Source organism: Marmota marmota, unplaced genomic scaffold, assembly GCF_001458135.2.
Source record: "Marmota marmota marmota unplaced genomic scaffold, marMar, whole genome shotgun sequence".
Lineage (NCBI taxonomy): Eukaryota > Metazoa > Chordata > Mammalia > Rodentia > Sciuridae > Marmota > Marmota marmota.
In genome coordinates, this window is record NW_026000241.1 from 1,795,546 (window position 1) to 1,809,027 (window position 13,482).

At 46.6% G+C, this 13,482-nt stretch overlaps 1 protein-coding gene across 2 annotated transcripts in view; it reads left to right on the forward strand.

Annotated features, from left to right (window-relative positions):
- The window catches only part of LOC107145224 (zinc finger protein 791-like), a 14,627-nt gene extending 3,043 nt beyond the window's left edge, over nucleotides 1–11,584 (forward strand). For both annotated transcript variants that reach the window (XM_015489079.2, XM_048794807.1), the window contains 3 exons: nucleotides 3,917–4,043; nucleotides 8,319–8,379; nucleotides 9,745–11,584. In XM_015489079.2, the coding sequence (XP_015344565.2) occupies nucleotides 3,917–4,043; nucleotides 8,319–8,379; nucleotides 9,745–11,302 (1,746 nt within the window). In that variant the 3' untranslated portion in view covers nucleotides 11,303–11,584. The remainder of the gene's footprint in view (nucleotides 1–3,916; nucleotides 4,044–8,318; nucleotides 8,380–9,744) is intronic.
- Nucleotides 11,585–13,482: the final 1,898 nt, after the last annotated feature.

The window sequence follows — 13,482 nt, forward strand, 5'->3', positions numbered from 1 at the left end:
AGGGGGGGCACAGTGGTGCATAGTTGTAATCACAGCAACTCCAGATACTGAGACAGGAGGATTGCAAATTCAAGGCCAGCCTCAACAATTTAGTGAGGCCCTAACCAATTTAGCAAGACCCTGTCTCAAAAATGTAAAAAAGGAGGGGCTGGGGATATAGAGTGCTTGCCTAGTATGCAGAAGGGCCTGGGTACAATCCCCAGCACCACCAAAAAAGAAAAAAAAAATTTTTTTTTAAAGAAGTAGGGTTGTGGCTCAGTGGGGATGTATCTCTGAGTTCAGTCCCCAGTACCAAAAATAAATAAATAAATAAATTGTCAGTAGTGGTTCAAAACTATGTGATCACGGAGCAGAGGCCCCAAGGTCAGTTACTCCAAGCTAAAGCCCAACTTCCAGCATGCAGAGGGACGAGATGGAAGGCTCAGTGTGTCTATTTGGGAGCCTCCCTACAAGTCTTAGCCTGTTCACAGCCCATCACACAAAGGAACCCTTTGTGCTGAGAAAAGCAGCTGAACCCTGGAAAGCTGAGAATCCACAGGCCCATGTAGTTGGGGAGTGAGGGGAGGATGAAGCCCTCTCTCAGGTTTAGGGGTTTTAAAATTTTGTTTACTTTGAGATGGGGTCTTGGGCTGGGGATGTAGCTCAGTGGTAGAGCACTTACTTACCTAGCATGCATGAGGCTCTGGTTCCGTCCCCAGTGCCCCTAAAAAAAAAAAGAAGAAGAAGAAAGATGAGACAGGGTGTCTCTTTGTTATGGAAGCCTGGCCTTGAACTCTTGGGCTCAAGCAATCTTCCTGCCTTAGCCTCCCAAGTGACTTGGACTGCAACCCAGTTTTGAGGGACGTTTGTTTGTTTCTGGACCGGGGGATTGAACTTAGGACCCAGGGGCACTCTTACCACTAAGCTACATCCCCAGCCATTTTTATTATTTTTTTTAATTTTGAGACAGGGTCTTGCTAGGTTGCCCACACAGGCCTCCAACTTGCAATCCTCCTGCCTCAGCCTCTGGAATAGCTGGGATCACATGCATGTGCTGAGGATCAAACCCAATGCCTCACACTTGCTAGACAAGTGCTCTCTCACTGAGCTACAGACCCAGCACTGAGAGGTTCATTTTTAATTTTTAGTTAGGCTTTTTCTTTTCTTGTTTTTTTGTTTTGTTTTGTTTTGTTTTTGTTTCTGTTTTTTGCAGTGTTGGGGATCAACCTAAGGGACTTATTGCTTCCAAGGTGAATGCTCCATACTCCCAGGCTCCTAAAGTCTTTGACACTTATAAATTGGTTTGACAAAATGGGGTCACTCCTGCCTTATGCCCTAGTTAATTAGTTATCATGGCCCCATGGAAGTTAAACAGGACCTTGAAAGATTAAGAATTATTATTGGGCTGGGATTGTAGCTCAGTGGTAGAGCGCTTGCCTGGCATGTGTGAGGCCCTGGGTTTGATCCTCAGCATCACATGAAGGTAAATAAATAAAATAAAATAAAGGTATTATATCCATCTAAACTACTATATATATAAAGAATTATTATTAAAAAATATTTCACCCCCGCCAGGCACGGTGGCATACTTCTGTAATCCCAGCAGCTAGGGATGCTGAGACAGGAGGATTGTGAGTTTAAAGCCAGCCTCAGCAAATGAGAGGTGCTAAGTAACTCAGTGAGACCCTGTCTCTAAATAAAATACAGAATAGGGCTGGGGTTGTGGCTCCGTGGTTGAGTACACCTGAGTTCATTTTTTTTTTTTTTTTTTTCGGTACCGGGGAATGAACTCAGGGGCACTCGGCCACTGAGCCACATCCCCAGCCCTATTTTGTATTTTATTTAGAGACAGGGTCTCACTGAGTTGCTTAGGGTCTCGCTAAGTTGCTGAGGCTGGCCTTGAACTCTCAGCCTCCCGAGCCATTGGGATTACAAGCCTGCACCACCACGCTCCGCTTCGACTAGTCCATTTTGATAAAATTATACAAGCATAGAATATATCTTATTCTAATTAGGACCCCTTTGTTCTGGGTAGCACTATGGTGGAGTTCACTTAGGTAATTTCATATGTATATACAGGAAAATTATGTATTTTTTTATTCTACTGTCTTTCTATTCCTGTCCCCCCTCCTTCCTTCCCTTCTCCTTTGTCTGATCTACTGAACTCCCCCCCACCCCACCCCCACCTTAGCTTCCACATATCAGTGAAAGCATTCGACCTTGGTTTTTTGTGATGGGCTTGTTTCACTTAGCATGATATTCTCTGCGCCCTGCATCTTGATTAAATTCCTGTAATTATCTGGTGTCTGGAGGGCTGCTCACTCCATGACTCCTGGGAAGACACTGTTGGGCCTCTCAGCTCCCACCGCACCCTCTGGGTTCTTTCCATGCTTCTGCGGCAGCACAGGCTTTTACAGACGTGGTCTAAGCCGCTGTATGCTATGGCACGTGGGCTCTTCTGGAATGAGCAGCTTCCACAAAAGGCTGGAGGCTGGGAGTAGCCTTCAGACAGGTGCGCGGTGTGTTCAGACGCCTTCCCTAGAGAAGCACCGGATGGGGTGGAACCCAGGGCCTCGTGAACGCTGGGCGGCCACTCCACCATGGAGCTACTTGTACTTATGTTTAACAAGGTCTCAGTAGTTTCTTTGCCTCCGTATGTTGTGAACGTGCTACTACCTAAGCCCCTAGGCCACTCACTCATCTGTGCCCATGGTTATGCTGTTGGGGTTTTATGTTTATTTTGTGCTTCGTGAAAAGTGCTACTCTTATTTTTATTTTAGTCTCCCAGCGCAAATGCACAGCAAATTCTCTGGAAAAAAAAAAAAAACTGCTGGATTATGGTCAAGTTGAAATCTATAGGAAAAGGGAAATGTATCAATTGACTCTTTCTCCTTTTCTACATGAGTTCTCTTACAACCATCAACTCAGCAACTCAGGAGGCTGAGGCAGGAGGATCGCAAGTTCAAAGCCAGTCTCAGCAACTTAGCAAGACCCTTTCGCAAAATAAAAAATAAAAAGGGCTGGGGCCAGGGTTGTGGCTCAGCGGCGGAGCACTCACCTAGAACATGCGAGGGCCTGTGTTCGATCCTCAGCACCACGTAAAAATAAATAAATTAAGTAAAGGGGGCTGGGGATGTGGCTCAAGCGGTAGTGCGCTCGCCTGGCATGTGTGCAGCCCGGGTTCGATCCTCAGCACCACATGCAAACAAAGATGTTGTGTCCACCGAAAACTGAAAAATAAATATTAAAAAAAAAAGAAAAGAAATGAGATGAGGGCTGGGGTTGTGGCTCAGTGGTAGAGCGCTCGCCTAGCACGAGCGGGACCCGGGTTCGATTCTCAGCACCACATAAGAATAAAGGCATTGTATTGTGTCCGTTTATACCTAAAAATAAATAAATAAATATTTAAAAAAAAGAAATGAGATGAAAAAATTTCTCACACATACAAAAGAAATCGATGAAAAGGGTTTCTCTCATTTTTCCAAGTTTCCCCCTCCCATTTTTGTACTGGGTGTTGAACCCAGAGGCACTCAACCACTGAGCCACATGTCCAGCCCTTTTTGTCTTTTATATTGAGACAGCGTCTCCCTAAGTTGCTGAGGCTGGCCTTGAACTTGGAATCTCCGGCCTAAGTCTCTTGAGTCACTGGGATGACAGGCATGCACCACCACTCCCAGCTTCTTTCAAGCTCAACTAGACATTTCCATTAGGAACCTGTAGGACTTGGCAGTGACCATAATAAAATGTAGCTGTAAGTCCATTGTTCCAGGCCTCTTGACTTACAGAAGTGTGGACAGAGACAAACTGATGACCAAGGCAAAATAAATAAATAAATAAATAAATGTTTTGAATTGTGTGTGAATTTAGGAATTTGAGTACAGGCCTCCAGCCCTGGAAATCTCACTCCTTATCTGTGCATGTGTGTGGGATGTTGTAGGACTCGGTGGTCTTTGAGGACGTGTCTGTGAACTTCACCCAGGAGGAGTGGGCTCTGCTGGATCCTTCGCAGAAGAAACTCTACAGAGATGTGATGCAGGAAACCTTCAGGAACCTGGCCTCTGTCGGTAAGGGTGACATCATCCTTTCTCTTGGTTAGGAGTTAAAAACAACCCATCTGGTCCTGTGATCCTTATTTGGCGCCTTTGCTGTGGTTTCCATACTTAGGGACTCTTTGGGGGTGGGCTTCATGGGAAGGTCATGCCTGGGTGGGCAGGTGCTGATTTTCAAAATGGGCTCATAACGAGCTGATTTACAGTCTGATTAGTGAGTGCCTTTGCTCAATCTTGTAAAAAAAAAAAAAAAATTCAGGCATTCTATCAGACAAGGTCCTATTAAGAGCTCTACGGATGAATGTCAGGAGAGGTCCCATCAATGGGAGCAGCCATGGGAGAGTCTAACCCAAAAGGTCCCAGGGAGGTGACTGCTGCTGCTCCCAGGGGTGTTTCTCGATGCTCCCCCGGAGCTCAGCTGTTTTTCCTGGGATTATTCAGATTTGTTGGTGGAGTAACAGCATTCCTCTCCTAAAAAGACCCAAGCGCCTCCCTTCCCTGCCGTTAGTCAGTCAGTGGCTCTCCTATTTTGGAGACCTACGTTGGCTGAGGAGGTCCCTTGGATTTGGAGAGACCCCAGGGAGTCTGCCACCTGCTCAAAGTCCTCCTTCAGTTCTTGGGAGAGTTTACAGTAAAGACAGTGGCTGTACCAATTCCTGCTACCCCGTGCCAGTGCTGCCAATATGCCCGATCCAATGAGGACTGGCGCGAGGATTGGTCTTTTGCATCTGGGACATTGAAGTGGAGTCCAGGAGCGGGAGGAGAGGGTCAGTTCAACCTCCCCCTCAGAGTATCTGGTTATATGGAGCGTGAGGAGGACAGGGAGGCAGAAGGTGGGAATAGGGGGTGTGAGGCAGCGAAGAATGGGACATCTGCGGAGGAAGAAGGTGCCAGGCTGGCTCTGAGGTGACATTGTCAGTTGTGTTGCCCAGGGAACCCTTAGGTGGCATGGTGGATAGAGACATAGGGTGGGGGAGGGTGCCCAAAGTAGGAGACATGGGAATAAAGCAGTTCAGGGGAATTACTTGAGGGGTGGTGAAGAGAGAGGTTGGATTGGAAGTCCACGGAGAGGGACAGGGTTTGCTGTCCGTGAGCCGTGGGACGCAGAGCCCGCCATCTGAAGTATAGGAGGGTTAGAATTGTCGAGGAGTTGTAAGGTTGTGTTGAGAAACGTGAGCAGGTGTGGGCTACTCGGGGCCAAAGAAAGAAGCAATGTGGTGTCTGTAAGGGGAATGGATTGGCAAGAAGAGGAGAGAGAGAGATCTGTGGCCACCGGGGTAGATTCCATATTGGGGAAATGAAAGGTGAAGGAGGCTTGAAATTTTGAGACATTTCTTCCCATTAAGGGAGTGGGGCGATGAGGTTCAATTAAAAAGGAATGTCTGGGTGTGGTGGCTCACGCCTGTAATCCCAGCAGCTAGGGAGGCTAAGGCAGGAAGACCTGAAGGCTGAGGCAGGAGGATAGTGAGTTCAAAGCCAGCCTCAGCAATTTAGCGAGGCACTAAGCAACTCCGTGAGACCCTGTCCCTCAATAAGATACAAAATAAGGCTGGGGATGTGGCTCAGTGGTCGATTGCCCCCGAGTTCAATCCTCAGTGGCACCCCCCCCAAAAAAAAACAGTCAAAAGGACTGGGCAGGAGGTGTCCCCTCAGTGCTGCATGTTGGAGGAGTTGTCCTGCGTGGGTTGACGATAGAGGTTTGAAACACTGAGTTGGTCCCCCAAAATTGGGGCAAAGTTGAGAAAGTTTCTCACGTATCAATGAGGAAAGAGATTGGCCTACCTTCAACAGTGGCAGTTACCCTAGGCTCCCGGTGGGTGATGGTGGGTGATGGTCATTGGGGCGGAGAGTCCTGGGCACCTTCAGTCTTGAGAGGCCAGCCCTATGAGGTTAGTTAGGGAGAATGAAGAGGGAGGATTTGGCCCCTCACCTCACTGTTGGAAGGATGGTCGACTCCCCAGTGTCCGTCCCTTTTGAGTTTAGGGCAAGGGCCAGATGGTGGTTGGAGATTAGGGCACACATGGGCACAGTGTCCTTCCCAGACAAGGTCCAGGAGGTGCCCTGTAGTGTCCTTTGTTGGAAACTACACCCTTGGGTTTGTCTTGCGGGGCCTGTGCCAGAAGTTGAAATTTGGCTTTATCTCTTTTTATCTATTTTTTGTTGCTCTTCTCTATAATTAAAACCTTAAAGGCAGCGTTAAGAATGGTTGATTGGGGGCTGGGGTGGTGGCTCAGTGGCAGAGCGCTTCCCTCACATATATGAGGCACTGGGGTTGATCCTCGGCACCACATAAAAATAAATAAACAAAGATTAAAAAATACCATATGCTGGTAGCTTATAAGGAATAAAAATTAGGAAAAAAAAAGAATGGTTAATTGGGGCATTTGGGGGGCCTTCCTCTCTCTAACCTGTTAATTTTTTTTGAATGGGGCAGATTGGGAAATAAAATGAGTCACTGGGGTGATAGCACCACTTGGGGATTATGGGTCTACTTTAGTGTAGTGTTGAAGAGCTTCTGTAGGGTGGGAGAGAAATTGGGCTGGATTCTCACTAGGTTCTTGAGTAATTTCTTAAGCTTATCAAAATTATCTGCATGCGCTTGGGTGGGGGCTCAAATCGTCTGCCTCTCCTGCAGGAGGGGGTAGAAGAGAGGATGATATTGATGTCATGCCGTATCAGATCATAGGACTACATACTGGAATTCTTTAGTGTAGAAATCTGGGGTCTATACGACAGGAACCTAGATGTTTCTCAGTGAGCGAACAATGCTCTGGGCTCCAGCTACCTCCCGTAGTGACGGGAGGGGGGCTGCTGAGGCCGAAGGTGGGGCCCAGGAAAGCAGGTATGAGGAGGGGAGAAAGAAGAAGGAGAGGCCCGAGTAGGAGGTGTGGTGTTGAGATCCAGAGAAAGGGAAGGGAGATGAAGGACGAGTGGGACAGGGAAGACGGGTCCAGTGGGTGCTGAAGGTGTGGCTGGGGAAGGCAATAGAGAAGCACAGGGTGGAGGTGGAGGAAGGGAAGAGTGATCCTGTGGGTCAAAAGAGGGAAAATTACAGCCAGGTGTGGTGGCTCACGCCTGTAATCCCAGCATCCTGGGAGGCTGAGGCAGGAGGATCGCGAGTTCAAAGCCACCCTCAGCAACAGTGAGGCACGAAGCACTCAGTGAGACCCTGTCTCTAAATAAAATACAAAACAGGGCTGGGGATGTGGCTCAGTGCCCTGAATTCAATCGCCAGTACCCCCCCCCACACCCCGCTCAAAAAAAAAAATCGCTAGGTTTGGGAGGGGAAAGGGTTAAGGGAGAGAGAGCAAGGAGGACCTATGCAGGGAGCAGGACTGACCCAGAGAGGGGTGAAAGAGAAGGGAATCTCTGTCCACTTGCCCCCGCGGTGACAGAAGTTGCATAAGTCCTGTATATGGTGGGATTGAAAGTCCCATTCTCAGCCAAGAGGAGTCATTATCTAACTTATATTGGGGCCAGATTGTGTTACAATACAAAACGAGACCAAAGGTTTTTGAGGAGACAGGTGGGAGTTGCAGGGAATCTTGGGTTGGGCAGATCCCATGGCTGAGAGTTCTCAGGAGCCCGAGAAAGGAAACGGAGGAGGAAGGGGTGTCCCCACAACCTTTCTGATTTCCCACATAGAAGCAGACCATTGGTGAGGGTCGTCAGGGTCCTTGACAGGCCTGTGGCAGAAGCCAAGGGAGACCCTGACTCAGCACTGGGAGGGGAAGAGAGAAGGAGGGAGAGGGAGGGCATGCTCAGGGGTACCCTAGAGAGGTTCCGAGAACTCAAGGCCAGTAGAGAGGGAATGCTGTCAAGAGTCAAGTTCTGTGATGGGCCAGAAGCCAGAAGGCAAGAGGCAGGAGGGGGCATGGTCAAGGTAGCTCAGATCCCATGATGGGAGAGCCAGCAGGCAATGACCGTGGACCCCTCCTGGGTTTCAGCATCAGAACCTCAGGGTGGCTGGCACAGATATCCACAAGGGACACAGCTCTGAGTTCAAGCAAAGGTTTATTGACAGAGAATATCGGCCAGGCTGCCCTTCTGCCAGGCGCAGCAGCCTGCTGGGAAAACTTGCTAACTGTGGGGAGGTTACACATAACCCTCTGGTCCTGTGATTGTTATGTGACGCTGTGGTTAGGGAGTCTTTGGGGACGGGCCTAATGGGAAGGTCATGCCTGGGTGAGCAGGTGCTGAGTTTCAAAGTGGAGTTACTTTGGCTTAGGGACCTAACATTTGCTATAATTTCTGATAACTTAGAACGATTTTTCTGGATCCATATTTTAGGAAATACATGGGAAGACTGGAAGATCAAAGATGAGTTCAAAATCCCAGGGAGAAATCTAAGGTGAGTTGTACATATCAGAGAAAGAGCCCCAGTAGGTATGATACTTTAGTATGATTTTTTTTTTAAAAGCAAGCAAACAAATTCAGCCTCAAATTGATTTTTTTCTTAGACATTTTCTTTCTTTCTTTCTTTTATTTTGTATTTGGACACAATATTTTTATTTTATTTATTTTTATGTGTGCTGAGGGTCGAACCCAGGGCCTCGCACGTGCTAAGCAAGTGCTCTACCGCTGAGCTACGATCCCGGCCCTTTTCTTTTCACCAAAAGAAAAAAAAAATTTTTTTTCTTTTGTAGTGCTGGGCATTTAAGTCAGGGACTGTCTACCACAAAGCTACATCCCAGACCTTTTGTTGTTGTTGTTTTGTTTTTGTGTGGTACTGAGATACTCTGTCACTGAGCTAAATCTCCCTTAACCCCTAGCTCTTATTATTTCTTATTTTGAGACAAGATCTCGCTAAGTTGCCCAGGCTGACCTCAGACTTGCCAAGACTAGCCTTAAACTTGTGATCCTTCTGCCTCAGCCCGTGGAGTAGCTGGGATCACAGGCGTGTGTCATTGTGCCCAGCCCCACTTTTTTATTTTGAGACAGGGTCTCACTAAGTTGCCCAGGCTGTCCTTGAACTTGAGACCCTCCTACCTCAGCTTCCCAGGAAGCTGGGATTACAGGTATGTAACTCTGTACCTAGCCCAAAAATGTTTTCTTAAATGACATGGATGGTTAATGTTTGAAAAATATCTTACTTGGAAATAGTGTTAAGAAACCATGTATATGAATATTGCTGTTTTGATAATAGCTGTAGAGAAGCTTATTGCAGAGAATTGAGTATATTCACTTTGTGTGCGTGTGTGTGTGTGTATGTCTGGAAATCAGACTCAGGGCCTTACATATTCCAGTCAAGCATTCTACCACTGAGCCACATCCTCAGTCCGTTGTCTACCCACTTTCAAACAGTTCAGACAGGACTCGGGGGTGTAGCTCAGAGAGAGTGCCTGCCTAAAATGCACGAGGTCCAAGTTTCAATCCCATCACTTGAAAAAGTTCAGATTGCCGGGCGCAGTGGCACATGCCTGTAACCCCAGCCACTTGGGAGGCTGAGACAGGAGAATTACGAGTTCAAAGCCAGCCTCAGCAAAAGCAAGGTACTGAGCAACTCTGTGAGACCCTGTCTCTAAATAAAATACAAAATAGGGCTGGGGATGCGGCTCAGTAGTTGAGTGCCCCTGAGTTCAATCCCCAGTGCCAAAAAAAAAAAAGTTCAGACAGGGCAGAAAAACTACAGGTGTTTCTGGAAATAATAAAAATGTAATTCTAATGTAAAATAATGATGAGCAGTCATTATTAATGTGCTTCTAATGTTTCTCAGAAGTCATATGGTGCAGAGACTCTGTGAAAGTAAAGGTGGTCAGTCTGGAGAAACTGTCAGCCAGATTCCAAATGTCAGCGTGACCAAGAAAACTTCTGGAGTAAAACCGTATGAATGTAACGTGTGTGGAAAAGTCTTCATGCTTCATTCATCCCTTACGAGGCACATCAGATCTCACCCTGGACACGAATTCTATGGATGTAAGTATGGAGACAAGCCTTACAAATGCAAGGAGTGTGGGATCACCTTCAGTTATCTCAAATCCTTTCAAAGACATGAAAGGACCCACACTGGAGAAAACCCCTATAAGTGTAAACAGTGTGGAAAAACCTTTATATATCACCAGCCCTTTCAGACACATGAACGGACACATTTTGGAGAGAAACCCTATCAGTGTAAGCACTGTGGCAAAACTCTCAGATCTCCTAGTTCTCTTCGAATTCATGAAAGGATTCACACTGGGGAGAAGCCCTATGAATGTAAGAAATGCGGGAAGGCCTTCAGCTGTCCCAGTTCTATTCAAATACATGAAAGGACCCACACTGGGGAGAAACCCTACAAGTGTAAGGAATGCGGGAAAGCCTTCATTTCCCGAACAACCGTTCAAACACACATGATAACACACAATGGCAACAGACCTTACAAATGTAAGGAATGTGGGAAGGCATTCATTCGTCCCAGTTTTTTACGAGTACATGAAAGAATCCACACCGGGGAGAAACCCTACAAGTGTCAACAATGTGGGAAAGCCTTCAGATGTTCCACTTCCGTTCAGATTCATGAAAGAACTCACACTGGGGAAAAACCCTACAAGTGTAAGGAATGTGGGAAAGCCTTCAGTGCGCGCCCAGCCTTTCGAGTACACATGAGGGTGCACACTGGTGAGAAACCCTATAAATGCAAAGAATGTGGGAAAGCCTTCAGTCGCCTCAGTTACTGTCGGATACATGAAAGGACTCACACTGGAGAAAAACCCTATGAATGTAAAACGTGTAGAAAAACCTTCAATTATCCTCTAGATTTGCAGATCCACGAACGAAATCACACTGGAGAAAAACCCTTCGAATGTAAAGAATGTGCCAAAGCTTTCATTTCTCTCGAAAACTTTCGAAGACACACGATAACGCACACTGGCGATGGACCTTACAAGTGCAGGGAATGTGGGAAGGCGTTCATCTTTCTCAGTGCGTTTCGGACGCACGAGAGAACCCACACTGGAGAGAAGCCTTATGAGTGTAAGCAATGTGGAAAAGCCTTCAGTTGTTCTAGTTACGTTCAGATACACGAGAGAACTCACACAGGAGAGAGGCCCTATGAATGCAAGCAGTGTGGGAAAGCCTTCATTTATCCCACAAGCTTTCAAGGGCACATGCGCATGCACACTGGAGAGAAACCCTATAAGTGTGAAGAATGTGGCAAAGCCTTTAGTCTTCGCAGTTCCTTTCAAAGACACGAAAGAACTCACGGTGGAGAGAAACTTTTTGCATGTAAGCAATGTGGAAGAGCTTTTGCTTTGTCCACATCCTTGAACAAACACGTGAGGGTGCATCATAGATAGAAGCCCAGTGAACATGACTTGGGGAACGTCCACGATTCCAACAGATACCTTTCAGTCATGAAATTCCCACTGTGGAACTGTCCTGTGAATGAAAGTGATCGAGGAAGCTAGATGCAAGGTCATTCGTATTGATGGGTCAGAAAATGCAAAATGTGTAACCATGAGTCAAAATATTTTTAAACCAGCTGTGGTGGCACACATCCGTAATCTTGGTCGAACTGAGTCAGTGTAATAAGGAAGTCCCCTTTGCTTTAACCTTACAAATAAGTCCTCTGATGCTCACCCATCAGTTGTTGTATCTTTTCCTGCTCTTGCTTCCTTGTTTCCATCTTACAAAATGCAGTGGTCTGGGCTGAGGCTGTGGCTCAGTGGTAGAGTGCTTGCCTAGCACGTGTGAGGCACTGGGTTCGATCCTCAGCACCACATAACAAATAAAATAAAGGTATTGTGTCCATCTACAACTAAAAATTTTTTTTTTTTTCAAATATCCACTGGTCAGCCACTGTTGCCTGGCAATGAAAGACAATTCAATTTAAAACGTGTTGTGATTTGTGTGTGTGTTGGTGCTGCAGATCCAACCCAGGCCCTTGAGCATGCTGGGCAAGTGCTGTACCACTGAGCTACAACAGCTCTTGACTTTTTTTTTTAATATTTATTTTTTAGTTGTAGGTGGACACAATATCTTTATTTCATTTTTGTGTGGTGCTGAGGATCAAATCCAGTGCCTCACACAAGCTAGGCAAGCTCTCTACCACTGAGCCACAACCCCAGTCCTTGACTTTGTCTTTGGCAATAGGAAATAAATACTCAGTCTTTGTCTCAGGTTCCTGGCACAGAGTTCCCAGGGGTATTAGAAGCACCTTTTTTTATTCATGACAATTTCTTTTAAACCATATTTGAGGGCTGGGGTTGTGGCTCAGTGGTAGAGCGCTCGCATTGCATGTGTGAGACCCTGGGTTCGATCCCCAGCACCACATAAATACGTGAAATAAAGGTATTGTGTCCAATTACAACTAAAAAATAAATATTAAAAAAAGCATACTTGAAGGCTGGGAATATAGTTCGGTGGTAAAGCTGCCCCTGGGTTCTAACCCCAGTACCAAAAGAAGTAAAGAGAGCAGGGTTGGGGACACAGACTGGCACACAAAGAGCACCACGTGAAGATGAAGGAGAGACCAGTTTCATGCTGCTACAAGCCAAGGAATACCAAAGGTGACTAGATAACCACCATACAATAGGTGAAAGGTAAGAAAGGGATTCTCCTGACAGGTCCCGGGAGGGAACCAACCCTTCCCATACCCTGAGCTTGGACTTCTGGGTTCCAGAAAGGTAAGATGATAAATTTCTATTGTTTGAAAGCTACTAAGAGCTGGGCATAGTGGTGCACACCTGTAATCCCAGCAACTCAAGAGGCTGAGGCAGGAGGGTCACAAGTTTGAGGCCTTAAGCAACTTAGTAAGACCCTGTCTCTAAATTAAAAAAAAAAAAAAAAGGTTTGGGGATGTAGTGCAGTGGTAAGTGCTTCCGGGTTCAATCCCCAGTACCAAAAAAAGAAAAAAATAAGAGCTAAAAAACAGTAGCCCAAACCTGCAATCCCAGTGCTTTGCAAAGTTAAGGCAGGAGGATCACAAGATTGAGGCCAAGTGAGATCTTCTCAAAGTAGAAAGGAAGCCGGGTGGAGTAGAGAACATCTATTATATTCAGCACCTCTGGAGACCACAAGGAGGATCCCAAGTCTGAGGCCAGCCTGGGCAACTTGGTGACACTCCGTTTCACAATAGAAATGTGTGAGGCTGAGTCCATCCTCAGTGTTGTCAAAAAGAAGAAAACAATTCTGGGATGTTCTTAATTAAGTTACAGGCCAGAGAATGGAGGAAGGAAAGAGACAACTTTAACTCACAGCTTCAAGCTAAAGAAAATGGAAAGAAAGAACCAGCAGAGTACTGAGCACAGTAGCACCCACCTATAGTTCCAGTGGCTGGGGAGGCTGAGGCAGGGGATCACAAGTTCAAAACCAGCATCAGCAATTTAGTGAAGCCCTAAGTAACTTAGTTAGACCCTGTCCCAAAATAAAAAGGAAAAGGACTGCGGATGTGGCTCAGTAGTTAAGCGCCCTGGGTTCAATCCCTGGCCCACCCCCCCCCCCAAAAAAAGGCAAAAACAATAAGTACACAAAAGAG